General features: G+C 46.4%; 2 protein-coding genes across 3 annotated transcripts; both read right to left on the bottom strand.

Moving 5' to 3' along the window:
* Positions 1-496: 496 nt before the first annotated feature.
* LOC118081371 (gastrula zinc finger protein XlCGF49.1-like) lies at positions 497-6,132 on the bottom strand. Its single transcript, XM_035107865.2, has 2 exons — positions 5,714-6,132; positions 497-3,747 (listed from the first exon to the last, which is right to left on the bottom strand). Exon 2 carries the CDS (start codon positions 3,547-3,549, stop codon positions 2,764-2,766), a length of 786 nt encoding a protein of 261 aa, XP_034963756.1. The 5' UTR covers positions 3,550-3,747; positions 5,714-6,132; the 3' UTR covers positions 497-2,763.
* An 806-nt stretch (positions 6,133-6,938) lies between these two features.
* LOC118081184 (zinc finger and SCAN domain-containing protein 20-like) lies at positions 6,939-14,703 on the bottom strand. Of its 2 annotated transcripts, XM_035107485.2 has the most exons (6): positions 14,574-14,703; positions 11,848-12,818; positions 11,112-11,214; positions 10,381-10,878; positions 10,039-10,076; positions 8,444-8,631 (listed from the first exon to the last, which is right to left on the bottom strand). In XM_035107485.2, the coding sequence occupies exons 2-6, from the start codon at positions 12,646-12,648 to the stop codon at positions 8,572-8,574; spliced, it is 1,500 nt and encodes a 499-aa protein (XP_034963376.2). In that variant the 5' UTR covers positions 12,649-12,818; positions 14,574-14,703; the 3' UTR covers positions 8,444-8,571. The 2 variants fall into 2 exon arrangements, with proteins under 2 accessions (XP_034963375.2, XP_034963376.2); XM_035107484.2 differs by lacking the exon at positions 10,039-10,076 and having other exon boundaries at positions 6,939-8,631.
* Positions 14,704-15,983: the final 1,280 nt, after the last annotated feature.

Below are 15,983 nucleotides of genomic sequence, written 5' to 3'. Positions count from 1 at the left end.
CCAACTCTATGATACAAACTGTGCGTGTATGTGAGGCACCAACTAGAGACTCTCTGTGTAAGGGCAGCCTCACCATCTCCGTACTTAGTGATAAATTTCACTGAATTCATAAGGAGAGCCTGCTTGATCAGCCCAGTGGCCCATCTTAGTCTAGCATCTGGGCCAGCCAGATGCCTATGGGAAACCTGGGAGCAGAACATGAGCACAAGAGCATTCTCCCCTCCCGTGGTTTCCAGCGACAGGTATTGGGAAGATTTACTGTCTCCAGCTGTGTGGGGGCAGAGCATAGCCATCATGGCAAGGAGCCCTCAATAGCACCCTCTATTAATTTTGTCTTACCCTCTTTTAGAGCCACCCAAGTTGGTGGCCATCACTGCCTCCTGGGGGAGCATACTCCATAGTTTGACATTATTATTATTATTTATTATTATTATTGACTAGTAGAAGTCAGTTGGCCCGTAACCTGTAAGATTGCCATCTGTTGTTGATACACCACACTTCAGTGTGATCTGCAGTCTTCCAGCAGAACATCAGAGTTTTCCTGCTTTCCAGTAGCCTTTTCCAGAGCTCCTTTCCCACTCAGTTCAGTTCAAAGTTGATTGCCTCATGGCACAAGACAAACATAAACACACTAGCTACATAAACTTTAATAGATGCTGGTACACTATTAGCTCAACCAACTATAATAGAGTTTTTGTGGTCTTAGAAGTAAACCTTATAAAGCATGGGTCAGCAACCTTTTTCAGCCGTGGGCCGGTCCACCGTCCCTCAGACCATGTGGTGGGCCAGACTATATTTTGAAAAAGAAAAAGGAATTAATTCCTATGCCCCACAAATAACCCAGAGATGCATTTTAAATAAAAGGACACATTCTACTCGTGTAAAAACACCAGGCAGGCCCCACAAATAACCCAGAGATTGTTCTTATATGTTCTTTCAATCTGATTTCAAATCTGAAATCAATTTTCGTGTACATGCTATAGTTATCTTTCAATTTCTGACTTTTGCCGATATGTCATATTTACACTGGGGATAAGTGGACACTGACATGTTGATCTACCCTAACCACATGGTAATTACAGTATTGTTTTGCAAACTTAATTTTTCTTTATTTTTATAGTTTTGTAAACTAAATATTTGTATTTTCAGATCAGACCATGGCTTCTTCAAGAAGACAAAAATGTGTAAACAAGCCTGATGCTTTCCTAAAAACAGCCCAAGGACCACACATTTCCAGTGGCCTTGAAAAGCTGATTCTCTAATGAGACAGGAAAATTCTCTCTGTGTGTGTGTGTGTGAGTGAGAGAGAGAGAGAGAGAGAGAGAGAAGTGATAAGTATCCTGGAAGACAGCAAGATAATAATAATGATAATAATAATAATGATAATAATAATTGTATTTAGACCCCGCCCTCCCCAGCCAAAGCCGGGCTCAGAGCGGCTAACACCAAATATAAAACTTGTTAAAATACAACTCAACAACAAGACTAAATACATCAAAATTAAATTAAAAATGCAGCCTCATACAAAAGGGAAAAAGAAAGGGAAAACGGGGAAGGGAATCAGGTTGGCTCCAGGTCAAATGCCAGGCAGAACAACTCTGTCTTACAGGCCCTGCGGAAAGAAATCAGGTCCCACGGCCCTGGCCTCAGGAGACAGAGCGTTCCACCAGGTCGGGGCCAGTGTTGAGAAGGCCCTGGTTCTAGTAGAGGCCATGAGCACCCTACAGACTGCTGCGTTTCATTACAAATCTAACTTGTAGTAGTGGAATTATCTTTTTAGTGTTCACAGTGTTTCATGTAAATGTTCCCAACAATCCTTTACAACACAGCTGTAGGCAGGCAAATGTTGCCAATTCCCAAGTGCAGATAGGGGATAACTATGAAAAAGGGACAGCTGATCCACTTCGTAACATTATAAAACCGAGGGGGTGGGACTGTGTTAAATGAACTACCAGGAAGAGGTGGTTATGAAGCTGCCCTTCTCTTAAACCATTTCCTACCATTTGAGCCCCTCTGCAGAGCACATTCCAACACCAGGGCTAAATAGACACATAGAACATGTCATTTTAAGAACCCCCCCCCCAAGAGCTGCAAACACAGAGTATTTTCAGTAATCCCCCCCCCTGCAAAAAAATGCCTTTTCTTTTTAAAACTAATGACAGATGTACGGTATTAAAGCTTGAGTGCTGCTGAGTAATGTTACTACTTCTAACTGTTCCTAGCTGGTTTCACAGTTCTGTATTTCTTCAGCCACAGTAACTAGGGTTTCATCTTTCGAGGGCCAGGGTTTGTGGTGCATAAGAACATAATACGAGCCTGGCAGATTGATAGCTATGTGTTGAGGAAGACACTCAATAGCAGTGGGCAATCCATCTTTCAGGGAAGCCTCTCCGTAAGGTTTTGAGGAACTACCAGGGCTTTTCCATTACAAAAACTATACAGTGGTACCTTGATTTGCAACCGTCTTGGATTACAACCGTTTTGGATTACAACCACGTCAAACTCGGAAGTCCGTGTCCCTTTTTTAAAATTACAATTACAATTATTATTATTATTATTATTATTATTATTATTACAACCATTTTTGGGGGGGGGGGAGGCCCCATTGGCGAAAGTGAGCCTTGGGTTACAACCTGTTTTGGTTTACAACCAGACCTCCGGAACGGATTATGGTTGTAAACCAAGGTACCACTGTACTTGGGAAAATCAGGTACTTCCACCTTAGGCTGAAAAATATCAAGTCCACACTTGCAAGTTAAGCTTTTAGACAGTCCTTTTCTCTCTTGAATGTGTTTTCTCGTGTGATGTGAGGCTGCCCTTCTGACTGAATCTCCTCCCGCAATCCAAACACTGGTACGGCTTCTCTCCTGTGTGGATCCGCATGTGCGTCATGAGGTTCCCCTTCTGACGGAAGCGTTTCCCACAGTGCAGACACGGATACGGATTCTCCTCTGTATGGGTCCTTTCATGTATAACAAGGTTGGACTTCTGAGAGAAGCTTTTCCCGCAGTGTGAGCACTTGTATGGGTCCTCCTCTGTGTGGATTCTCTCATGTGCGATGAGGTCACATTTTCGACTGAAATTTCTCCCACAATCGGAGCACTTAAAGGGTCTCTCTCCTGTGTGGGTCTTCTCGTGGATAGTAAGATTGCACCTCTGAGAGAAACTTTTCCCACAGTCAGAGCACTTGAATGGTTTCTCACCTGTATGGATTCTCATGTGTTTCCTAAAAACTGAGCTACGAGTGAAGACCTTCTCACAGTGTGGGCACCTGTGTACATTCTCCCCTGTGTGGATTCTCTCATGCGCTGTAAGGCTCGAGCTGTGATAGAAGGTCTGGCCACAGCTTGTGCATGCATACGGCTTTTCTCCTGTGTGGATTTTCTCATGTGCCCTAAGATTTGAACTATGGGTGAAGCTTCTCCCACAGTTGGAGCACTCATATGGTTTCTCTCCAGTGTGGGTTCTTTCATGTACTAGAAGGTTGGTGCTCCGGCTGAAGGTTTTCCCACATTCCGAGCACTTATATTTATCCTCTCCTGTATGCATTATTTGGTGTTTATGATTTCAGCGCTGTTGGAAGCTGCCTTTGACATCAGCACATGGCTTTACGGCACCATAATCATGATCTTTCACTTTTTTCCCATCCAAACAATCCTCTAGGAACAGCATCACTCATATCTTTCCCGGATCCACATGCTCCCGAAGCTTCTTTGTCTTATTCTCACGCACTCGTCCATCACCTGCCTAGGACGAAAGGGGCAATCATAATATGAGTCACACCCTGCTCTGGATGCTTATTTCTTATGAATAAATATTACCCCACACATCAGGCTGAAGTCTTTTAAAATGGCTCGCCATAATATGAGAACAGCAAAAAGGCCGTAGTGGCACAGCAGATGAAAGGCTAGGATCTAAAAAGCCTAAACATCTTGGGCAAAGAGAAGGATTTGTCTGACTGCAGAAAGGCAAGCAGCTCAGCACCAGGTGAGCAACAAGACAATGCCTTAAGGCTGAGGCAAGGAACCTCAGGCTCAGGAACAAAAGTGGCCCTTCAAACCTCTCTGTTTGGCCCTCAGGGCCACTAAGCCACAACCCCTCCCAGGGGCCTTTCCTTCCTTGAGTGGTTTTGCCTGACTTGAATTCTTATAAAGCCTTTCGTTGCATGAAAGGAAAAGAGAGGTGTTTCTGTATGAATGGATGGATTTTTTTGTCCTTTCCTCTTTTTCAGCATTTGAAAACAGCACTTTTGCCTAGTGGCACAAAGAGCACAACTATTCTGAGATCAGGAACCTCTCTTCAGGGCTATTTGCGTGATATTCATGTCATGTGGGCCAGAGGGAAGACTACTTCATTTTGTTCTAAGACAGTAATGTGAAAGTCAGAGTTGGGTGAAAATATATAGCATCCCAGCTTTTTAAAAATAAAGTTTCAAATTCTCTAAGGGATTGCAGGATTTAGAACTCTTAAGGGTTTTGAGTTCTGCTTGAGAATCCTTTAGTTTTCCACGTGGTTTAATGCTATGCTGCATTTGTATGCTTAAGGTTAGGATTGCCTTTGAACTTCTTTATCGTAGGCTGCCAGAGAACTCCCTGGAAACGGCATATAAATGGTCCCATAAATAAATCTATATAAATAAAAATGTAAAGACGTCTCTGTTCAATGGGGGCAATCTCCAAAAAAGCTTGACCAATTGCTTCGAAAATTCGACACAACATTGCCACACCGTACACGAGTGTTTTCGTATACCTAGGTTCTAAAGATGTCTCACCTGTGACCTTATTTTTTAGAAAAACCTTCCTCCAAAGTTCGTTGTATTACCATCTGTTGGACGTCAAAGCAGCACAGCTGAGGATGTCTCAGCTGCTGTCATTGGCTGCAGAGTATCTGTGACATCACATGGCATTGCCTAGCATTGCCCTGCCAGGGGAACAGACCAGGCCCAAGATGCACATGGGGTGTGCAGATGGAAGAGGGGTCGAAGATGATGTCACGCAGTGGGGGGACCAGAGAGAGGTCTGGGGTGAGGAACGGGGGCGCTGAGTGGAGGAGGGTCGTGCCTTTGGGGAGGGGTGGGGGATCTAACAGAACACGTGGGGGGATGATGGCCACAGCAACGCGTGGTCGGGAACAGCTAATAAATATTAAAATCGTCACCTGGGATTCTGCTCTAGGACACCTGCCTTAGGAAATGATGTGGATGGTGACTGGGCAGAGGGATGTCTCAATGGAGGCACCCCCTTATGGCAGAGATGGGGCAGTTTTTCAGCCTGAGGGCCACAACAACAACAACAAAGAGCCTTGCTATTTCAGGCCAGTGTCCCATCTAGTTCAGCATCCTGTTCTCAGTGTGGCCAACCAGGTAGCAGCTGGTACCACAAGCTGTTAGGAAGCTGGGATAATTACTAATGATATGAGTAATAACTGTATCGTATACTGCTGGATTGTACCCAAAACCTCTTAAAGAGTTTGCAAATAACAATGATGATAACTGTCAAAAAAAATTTTTTTAAAAAAAAAAATCAAACTGTTTATTAAAATAAGCGTAGTTAAAGGCAGACTAAAGCATTCTAGGCATCTTGGATAGGCTTGCATGAGCAGAAATGCTTTGACCAGAAATGTATTACTATTTTACAATCAAAATGATAAAGGCACTCCTTCCCAAAACAAACAAACAAACACACACACACACACACAGAGACAGTGGATTTACCAGGGTGAAATGCCAGATAATCGAGTCAACCAGAGTATCTGAACACACAACGGATCTTTTTTCTTCCTCTTCTTCAGTCTCTCTCCCGTCTTGTGCAACCAGCTCCTGGGCTGCTGCGGTCCATTCTCTGGAACTTACTAGGCTCCCCTTTAAAACCCCTTCCTTTCCCTCCACGCTCACCTCTCCTTGCAACCTTTTGCAATGCAAACCCTGCTAATTGCAGCTGGTGGGTAGGGTGGGGAGATCTGCTAAAAGGCTCCAACGGGAACCCCCTTGTCTGTAAAGGTCGTAGAACACGCCAACCCTGCCACCCACCTCCAGGGGGCGCGATAGAAAAAGGTTTAGTAAGGAAGTGGCTTTCCTGTTCCATCATCATCTTTCTTCCTCCTCCGCCTCCTCCACTCTCTCTCTCTCTCTCTCTCTCTCTCTCTCTCTCTCTCTGGCCTTTCTAGGAACCGGAGTTAAACTCGGTGGATTTAACCGTTTGAGTAATGATGACTAACCTTGCAGACACACTTCTCTGGTCGATAATCCGACCTGTTTCCTGGCGCTTTTCTTATTGCAATGAAGTCTGATCGGCGGAGCAAATTGGTTGTGCAATATAATTTGTGACTGGGCAACCTGAATGTGTTGATGTGCTTATATGTACACACACACACACACACACACACAAGAGCTTGCATGGTAAAGCGCTTAAAGGTTGGACTAGGACTTGGGAGCCAAAGGTTCAAATTCCCCACTCTGCCACTCACAGGGTGATAGTCACTGTCTGAGCCTAATCTACCTCACCGGGTTATTGTGAAGATAAAAAGGACTCTATACAGGCTCTTAGATATCCCATATAAGGGAAAGGGAGCAGTATTTTTCTTACCACAACAGATTTGTAGAACAGCATTATGATATCAACAGTTTTATTTTCAATTCCTTTCTTAACAATTCCCAGGGTGGAATTTGCCTTTATCACAGCTGTGGCACACACTGGGTAGATAGATGTCTTCATCAAAACTATCCACCATGACCTCAAGGTCTTGTCCCTGGCTGGTTACAGGTAGGTAGCCGTGTTGGTCTGCCATAGTTGAAACAAAATTTTAAAAATCCTTCCGGTAGCACCTTAGAGACCAACTAAGTTTGTTATTGGTATGAGCTTTCGTGTGCATGCACACGTCTTCAGATACCTGCACACGAAAGCTCATACCACTAACAAACTTAGTTGGTCTCTAAGGTGCTACTGGAAGGATTTATTATTATTATTATTTTGTCCCTGGCTAGTTACTGGCATTGCTAACTCAGTTAGTGTTAAGGTTTGTTTGGCCCAAAGTGCAAAGACCTTGCTTTTAAACCAGGCACCCCCAAACTACAGCCCTCCAGATGTTTTGGCCTACAACTCCCATGATCCCTAGCTAACAGGACCAGTGGTCGGGGAAGATGGGAATTGTAGTCCAAAACATCTGGAGGGCCGAAGTTTGGGGATGCCTGTTTTAAACCATGAAAAATAAAATGATCAGTTTGTATAATACAAACTGGGACAGCAACTCACAGGGATGAGCTTCCACTAAAAATAAATACATATAACATTTTTATTTACAACAGCAATTCAAAGAAGGCTGAGTGCTCTGCCTCTACATTCATATTTGCAGGCGGGGTTGGAGTTCTTGTGCACTGTTTCTTCAGGGGCAAATAAATAAAAGGCAACCATACAATGTGAAAAATTGTCGTTGTTGTTTAGTCATTTAGTCGTGTCCGACTCCTCGTGACCCCGTGGACCAGAGCAATTCCAGCTATGGTATGGTTCACCTGAAGGGGGTAAATTTGCCTCTGGGAAGTACCACTTCTGATTGCAGGGGGAGGACTCATGTTCCTGAATGCATAAAAACAACAACCCTGCATCTAGAAAACTAGTGTGCCTGGGCTAAAATGATTCTCATTGGCACACTAGCTTTCTAGAGGCAGGGTTTGCTTCTTTTTAATAGTGAAGTATTTGAACATATTGAGCTCCCAACTACCGTCAGAAATGGCACAGCTGAAGACACCAGTTTACTGCTGAAATAAGAACTACAAGGTTTTATTTGGGAGAAACCGGGGGGGGGGGTGTAAAATCGGGTTCAACAGATCTCAGTCCCCACCCATCACATATTGATATCTGAAAGACTCCTTTGCCTTAACAACACAAATGTGTAGCTCCGAAGAGACACCACATTAGCACATTTACCACTCAGCCGTTGTTTGCTTTACCCATGGTTTGTCTGGCCATTTGTTCAACCGCAGTCAGAGTTTCTCCGTGGTTCTCCCTCCCAAGTGGATTCTCCGATGCACGCGAAGGCCTGAGCTGTGCCCGAAGTTCTTCCCGCAATCAGAGCAGCTGTACGACTTCTCTCCTTTGTGGCTTATCTCGTGGGCCAGGAGGCAGGACTTCTGGATGAAGCTCCTCCCGCAGTCCGAACACTTATAGGGCCTCTCCCCCGTGTGGATTCTCTCGTGGGTCAGGAGGCCCGACCTGGTCGTGAACCTTTTCCCGCAGGTGGAGCACATGTACGGCTTCTCCCCGGTGTGAGTCCTCACGTGAGCCCGGAGCGTGGAACCCTTGCCGAAGCTCCTCCCACAGTCCAAACACTTGTGGGGCCTTTCTCCGGTGTGGGTCCGCTCGTGGGCTTTCAGGTTGCAGCGGTGCTTGAAGCTCCTTCCACAATGGCAGTGGTGGAGCCTCTGGTGACCGTTGCCCTCTTCCCACCCCAAGTCGCCTCCTTTACTGGTAGGATCTCCATCCACGTTCCTCTCTGGCCTGATCCCCTGCTGACCCGCAGGCCTCACTCCCTCTTTGCCATGATGCAAAACCTTGCCTCTTCTCAACAGTGCCTCCCTTAGCTCCAGTTGTTCTGGGCTTTCCTGCTGAAGGCGATGTCCCTCAGTTTCAAGTGCTCCTGGATGTGTATATATAAAAAAGAACCATAATAATAATAATAATAATAATAATAATAATAATAATAATAATAATTTATTTATACCCCGCCCATCTGGCCGGGTTCCCCCAGCCACTCTGGGCGGCTTCCAACAAAACATTAAAATACAGAAATCCATCAAACATCAAAAGCTTCCCCTAAACAGGGCTGCCTTGAGATGCCTTCTAAAGGTCTGGTAATTGTTGTTCTCTTTGACTTCTGGTGGGAGGGCATTCCACAGGGTGGGTGCCACTACTGAGAAGGCCCTCTGCCTGGTTCCCTGTAACTTGGCTTCTCGTAGCGAGGGAACCGCCAGAAGACCCTCGGCGCTGGACCTCAGTGTCCTGGCAGAACGATGGGGGTGGAGACGCTCCTTCAGGTATACTGGACCGAGGCCGTTTAGGGCTTTAAAGGTCAACACCAACACTTTGAACTGTGCTCGGAAACGTACTGGGAGCCAATGTAGGTCTTTCAGGACCGGTGTTATGTAGTCTCGGCGGCCGCTCCCAGTCACCAGTCTAGCTGCCGCATTCTGGGTTAGTTGTAGTTTCCGGGTCACCTTCAAAGGTAGCCCCACGTAGAGCGCATTGCAGTAGTCCAAGCGAGAGATAACTAGAGCATGCACCACTCTGGCGAGACAGTCCGCGGGCTGTCCTTGCTTTGGCTAAGAGTTCCCAACAGCTGGAAATCTCTGTCCTTTTCCTCGAATTTAAACATGGAATCACAGAATGGTGGAATTGGAAGGAACCCCATGGGTCATCTAGTCCAACCCCCTGCAATGCAGGAATCTCAGCTAAAGCAAATAGGTTATCTGCCCCAAAGAAGGAAAAATCTGTATCTTCACTGGTTCCCCACATTATTTTAATTATTTGTTTGTATCTAATTCTAGTCCTATCCGGAGGCAGCTACCAAGACAAGAAGACATCGTGTTGCATCAAATACTAGTCGTACCTAGAGGAGACCCACTAAATTTGCATGCTGCTTTTCCACAGAAGTGTGCCCAAAGGGATCTTACAAGACAAGAAAAGCAACAACAGAGCAAGAGAAAGAATCACCGTGACCTTTGTGTGCCCCCTCCTCAGGAGGTCTGGAGGGTGGCAACATGAGAATGGGCCTTCTCGGTGGTGGCTCCCCACTTGTGGAATGCTCTCCCCAGGGAGGCTTGTCTGGCGCCATCATTACATAGCTTTAGGCACCAGGAACAGGGTTGTCTTTTAGATTGTCTTTTGTTTTGTTTTTTCTTTTATGCTCATTTCAATGTACGTGTTTGCCTTCTTATATATTGTAATTCACTTTGAGTTACCTAGGTTAACAAACCAACCAATAAATTTTAAAAAATAATTAAAAAATAGCAGCCATGGATGTACTGTATACCAAGATTGCAATCACCTGTTCCATCTGCATGCTGAGGACGAGCATGAATGACTCTGGAATGAGAAAAACTACATTTTAGCCTTGCAAATGGGTCAGTCTGTACCCAGCCATTGATTTACATCTGCTAAGCCACTTTTTACTCGTTTACCTTAGCCCTATATTAACTATTCCTGTGGCCGTGCAGTTAAGGATGGGTTTCAGGGACAGGGGAAAAAAACCAGATCCTTTTAACTGGATCTGCCAGGGGGGTGGCAATGGGGACTTCCTTCAATTCAGCCCCCCATGTGCTCAAGCACCCATGGAGTTCTCCTGCCCAGCGAATGCAGCTTACAGCCTGTCACTGACCCATTTTCTCACCTGTGTGGATTCTCTCGTGTGCCGCAAGGCTTGCACTCTGACAGAAGCTCCTCCCACAGTTGGTACACTTATGCGGCTTCTCTCCCTGGGGGCTCCTCTCGTTGGCCACAAGGGTTGAGCTTTCACCAAAGGTTTCCACTTGGTACTGCAATTGCCGTGGTTTCTCAACCAGATGGATTATCCGAATGTCTGAGCCCCACCTGGAGTCTCCTCTGAGGTCACTCTGGGCCTTTTCTCCCTTGCCATGCAGGGTGTTATTCTGGGTTATGGCCACTTGCTTCCGAGAGCCCCCTTCCCAACATGAAAGGGTTTCGGCAAAACTCTTTGTCGCATCCTTTCCCTGCTCCTTTTCCGACTCTTGCAGAACCTGGAGACTTGCGGCCTCGTTGTGATACTGGAATATACCGCCTCTTTCCAAGGAGCGCTTTTCTGGTGCCGCCTGCACAGAACATCCGTGATGAGGCTCCTTCATCTTGTTCTCGCGCATTTGCCCATCAACTGCAAGAATAAGCAGAATGTGGTGCCCTTCACATTTAAAATTAAAGCAAAACCGCCGCCCCCCCCATTTTTCTATCCCTCCCCCAGGCCTTCTCAACTCAAGCGAGTTGAGATGAAGTTCCGTGGCACAGGTCAAAGTCCTTGCGCTAACAGGATGACTTCCTTAGATACAACAACCCAATCAATTTTCCATCATTCTGATGCAGCCTGAGTCCTATCCCTTGTGTCCTTACCTCCTTTTCTTGCCTGTTCAGTGGCCTTGTCCAAGGGCAAGACCTGGCTGGCCTCAGAGGAATCCACAGCCGTTATGGTCCCCTGAGGCCGAGACATCTGAAGCTGCAATTAAAGAAAAATCAAGGCATTAGTGCTCCAATAGAGGCAGATATTTGGTTTCTCCTCAAAAAATCCACTCAGTACAGGGTTCCCTTGCACTTGGTCGAGAAACTACAGGTAATAGAGAATGTTGTTAGGAGACCCCCTATTCCCCACAAAATTAAACCATTCCCAGAGTGGTTTAACTACCAGTCCCCCTTCCCAGGGAACTCTGGGAATTGTAGCTCTGTGAGGGGAATAGGGAGTCTCCTAACAACTCTCAGCATCCTTAACAAACTACACTATTCTTGGGGGGAAGCCATGGCTGTTTAAAGTGGTATATAACATGCAGGAGGGTCCTCTCTACAGCTGCTGCCAGTCACTTGTCAGCAGTACTGAGCCTGACTTGGTATATTCCTGTATTCCTGTTTCCATAGAGGAGCTTTATCTCAGCTGACCACCATAACCCCAGAAAGCTAGATGCAAAAATCTGATCTAAAATGCTTGTGGCAACAGCGTCTCTTCAACTCCAATGCCATTTATCTAATTGTAGTAACTGGATTGGCACCAATCAAGTAATGCAAAATCGGGGCGGTCACTCTCTCCTGAATCCACCTTCCAGGACCACCAGAACGACCAGCATTGAACACCCCTCACCTCTCCTTCCTGTTTCACCGTGTTCTGCTGCTGTAGCAGGAAATTCTCTGCCAGGACCACTGCCTGGGCACAAGTCTCTGGGCCCTGTTCCCTCACCCAGCTCTCCATTTCCTGGGGCAGGACGGTCAGGAACTGCTCCAGGATCAGCAGCTCCAAGATCTCCTCCTTGGTGTGTCTCTCCACTCTCAGCCACTGGCGGCAAAGTTCCCTCAGCCGGCCGTAAACGCCTCTGGGCCCCTCCACTTCCTGGTAGCAGAACTGCCTGAAGTGCTGGCGCTGCTTCTCCCTCAAAGTGGAGTCCCCTTGCAAGATGGCCGCCTTCACCTTCCCGTAGTCTCCCCTGTCCTGGGCACTGAGGCTGTAGAAAGCCTGCTGAGCCTCTATGCTGAGGGCTGGCAAGAGGAGGGTCACCCACTTGTCCAGAGGCCACCGGCAGGCTGAGGCTACTTGCTCAAAGGAGGCCAGGAAGGCCTTAGGATCCTCCCATGCTGAGGGCCCCTCTGATACCTGAGGATTCCCCCATCCTGAGTGAGGGGCCTGCAATGTCTTGAGGAACTCCTGCCACTGGGCTTCCCAGCATTCCTGAAGCTCCTCTTCTGGTTCACGTTTCACCTGCCGTGGATAGACCGTAGCTTGTGATTCTCCAATCCCCTTGATGCACACAAGCTGTGGGGCTTTCCTTCCTCCCAGATCTGTCCACAATTTGACGTTGGGGGTGTTTTGCTCTCCCTTCTGCAATCCTGGGGTCTTTGCTGCCCCTTCATCCACAGACATGTTCACCTCCACTCTCAAGGTCTCCATTGAACTGTTCAATGTCAGGAACTGTCAGGAAGAACATCCAGCCTCTGCTGGGCTTTCTTTAAATCACTCCTCACAGTCAGTCCATGAATCTCTTGCTATATTACAGTCTTCTAGGAAACTATAAGTTGCAGGGTGTTGTGGTCTCTCCGATGAAGTGCTGCAGGCTTCTCCTGAAAGGGAACAAGATTTATGTGAATATTTAGTTGGGAACCTGCCCTCACAAAGTGTCTGGACCTTCCTGATAAGCTTAGAATGAGCTATGAACAGAACAGGCAAGACCCACTAAACACTACTGTCCTAAGAGACAGCTCCTTTCTTATAATGTTATTTACCCATCATTTTCAAATGCTTTATTACTGTTGCAAGGTGCGTCGAGCTCAACACTGTTGTTGGAAAAGTGTGTTCCACACATTTGAAGTCAAATCAAGATTGACAGAATTTCAAAATGATTCTTATCCATTATTTCAGGAATCCCTACAACTGTCTGCAAAGACAGGTTAATATAAGTAGCCCCAGAACTGATCGAGGAGGATGAAGGATGGGCAAATAAATCAATGGAACTGTGACACACTTTCCATTGTATGTTATGGTATGAGCAACTTGCAGAGGTTAAATATAAATTTGAGGTACGACTGTGTTTCAGAGGAAATAAACTCTAACATGGATTATTATTTATTCTTAAACAATGCAAAATTTACTCATCACTGGTAACGATATGAACTGCAGATAACACAATTCATTTCCCTGACAGAGCTACAATTCCCAGATTTTTCCGAGAAGAGGGCCTGTTTATACTAATATGGAACTGTAGCCCTGTGAGAGGAATAGGGGGCAACTCTCAGCACCCTTTAGAAACTACAGTTCCCAGGATTCTTTGGCAGAAAAAAATGATAGTTTAAAGTGGTATAATCCTATTTTAAAATGTATGATGTGAATGGAGCCACAGAGACGGAAAAGATCTTCCTCTCATCTAGTCTAACCTCCCTGATTAGTAAAAGACATAAAATGCAACCTCAGCACAGTCTCTCCCCAACAGGCAGTTGCTATTAAATACCTCCCGTTAAGGGGACCACATCACCTCTCAAGGAAGAAACAGGCATTCCCTCAAATAATAGATTTCTCTTTCAGTGCAAAACTTCACTCTAATGTCTAAGGTTGGTGGCAAGCAGAGGAGCCCAGTCAGGAAAGCTGAAGAAAAGGTGGCAACTCAGGCTTGCCAACTGACCAGTGGGAGAAAAAACAACTACCTGCTCCTGTGTAGTTAAACGTTGCAAGTGGTGTGGTACCACCGTGCGCTAATATTTGAGGCTGAAGCTGCTGTTCACAGGCACAGCGACAGAATCTGTGCAACGCCTGGCAACCTTATGCTAGCTTCCAGAAAGATGCTGGTTTGAGCCCACCCAGGGAACAACTGAGCACAGAATTATTGCTTTGCAGGGGGTTGGACTAGATGACCCTCGGGATCCCTTCCATCTCAAGAATTCTGTGATTCTATGATTTAGTGTGTACCTTTGTGACATCTTTCCACTTCTGCACTAGCATGCACTTTGCAGCAGGGATTTGGTGGCGCGGAACCTCTGGATCCCTCCAAAGGCTATTAGGACTCCAACTCCCATCAGCCCCAGCCAGCACAACTAATACTGTAGTGAGGAATGATGGGAGTTGTAGTCCAACAACATCCGGAGGACCACAGCTTCCCTGCATCGCTCTTTAGCAGGCTGTTTGGAACTGGTTTGATTTGGGAGAGAGGTTGAATCTTGTTGCTGCTGCCCTGTTTTTTCTCCCAGGATCTGGGATTGCAGCAGTATGTAGTTTCATTGCTCTTCCTGCAATTCTGCATTTTCTATCCAACTGCAGCTTCTTCCTGCCCCCTTCCCTTCTTTTAAGGTCCCGTCCCCAACCCCACCCCGGCCATTTTCACTCACCTCTCCCTTGCAGCCTTGGCACTTCTCTCCTGGCTTGGCAGCCTGTTCTCTGCAGCAAGAAGATATTCAAAAGCCAGTTTCCCTCCAGAGGGGAGCAAGAGGGGAGGGGGCAGGAAGTGGATGCCCTTTGTTTACCACAAAGAGATAGGTGCTTGAAAGGAAACAAGCCTTTTTTTTAAAAAAAAAAGCCCCAAAGCAAGAGCCTTCATTTCCGGTTCTCCTTGGACTTCTTCATCTGAGGAAAAGTGCAGGGCATCCTTGGCTGCAGTTTTTGTTTTTGTTTTTCAAAATAAATCAGGCAGGAAGGGTGAAAAAGTCTTTCGGGACAGGCTAAAGAAACAGCACAGTGGCATTCACACCCACGCCATGTGGTCACCAACTTGGACAGCTCCAAAAGGGATGATAGAAACATGGAGTTGGAAGGGGCTCCCTAAGGGTCATCTAGTCCAACCCCCCCACACAATGCAAGGGTCTCCACTAAAGCATATAGAATCACATAGTGCTGAGACAACTTTGAAAGTTTCAGCTTGTAAATGCGTTGCTGAAAATTTTTCTACTCCGCCAGGCCTGCTGTGCAGGCAGATAAGAATGCATTTTTCCACAATGATTAATTGATTTCTGCTTTCATTTTATCCCCATGGTTTTCACTGTATGGTTTTGTGAGTCTTTGTTGCAAACCACCTCATTATCTTAAAAAAAAGAAAAAAAGAAATAGCGATATCAGAGAGCCAAGTGTTGCGCAGTGGTTAGAGTGTCAGACTAGGACCTTCGGAGACCAGGGTTCAAATCCCCACTGAAGCTGACTGAGAGACCTTAGGCCAGCCACTGCCTTCTCTCAGCTGAACCTACCTCACAGGGTCGTTGTGGGGATCAAATGAGGAGGGGGAGAACCATGGGGTGCCCCCCTCCTTGAGCTCCTTGGAGAAAAAGGTGGGATATCAATGCAGTAAATATAAAAAATATATAAAAATAAAATCCACTGGGGAGAATGGTCTTGGTCTGCCAGTCCTTACCTGCCTGCCTTCTTAATTCATAACTGGTCCAGGGGTTGGTCCTGCCGTTCAGTCTCAGTGTCAGTATTGCACTTGTGCAGCTCACCAGAGAAGAGGACCAGGGACAAAACTAGAATTAGTTGCCTCTGCCTGTCAGCGGCTTTGGCTGCTGTTTTGGCCCCCTGCCTTCTTCCCCAGGGAGCACCATCCACTATTGCCATGGCTACTAGCTTGGGAGGGCTCTGTTCTGCCTCTGAATATCAGTTGCTGGAAATCACAGGGAGGGAGAGTTTGGTTGTTGGGCTCACGTCCAGGCTTCCCAGTGCAATATCTGGCTGGCCACCGTGAGAACAGGGTGCTGGACTAGGGTGGCTTATGTCCTGCTGATCCAACCAGGATTTTTCTTAGGCATACACCA

This window comes from Zootoca vivipara, chromosome 2, assembly GCF_963506605.1.
Source record: "Zootoca vivipara chromosome 2, rZooViv1.1, whole genome shotgun sequence".
Lineage (NCBI taxonomy): Eukaryota > Metazoa > Chordata > Lepidosauria > Squamata > Lacertidae > Zootoca > Zootoca vivipara.
The sequence above is the reverse complement of the archived record's forward strand: the minus strand, read 5'-3'. Positions and strand labels throughout refer to the sequence as shown.

Coding starts and splice junctions, on each gene's coding strand:
- LOC118081371 (XM_035107865.2), bottom strand. CDS start 3,549: ATGCATACAGGAGAGGATAAATATAAGTGCTCGGAATGTGGGAAAACC.
- LOC118081184 (XM_035107484.2), bottom strand. CDS start 12,648: ATGGAGACCTTGAGAGTGGAGGTGAACATGTCTGTGGATGAAGGGGCA. Junction 10,879..11,111: donor TGAACAGGCAAGAAAAGGAG/GTAAGGACACAA, acceptor TTATTCTTGCAG/TTGATGGGCAAATGCGCGAG. Junction 8,632..10,380: donor ACACGAGAGAATCCACACAG/GTGAGAAAATGG, acceptor ATACACATCCAG/GAGCACTTGAAACTGAGGGA.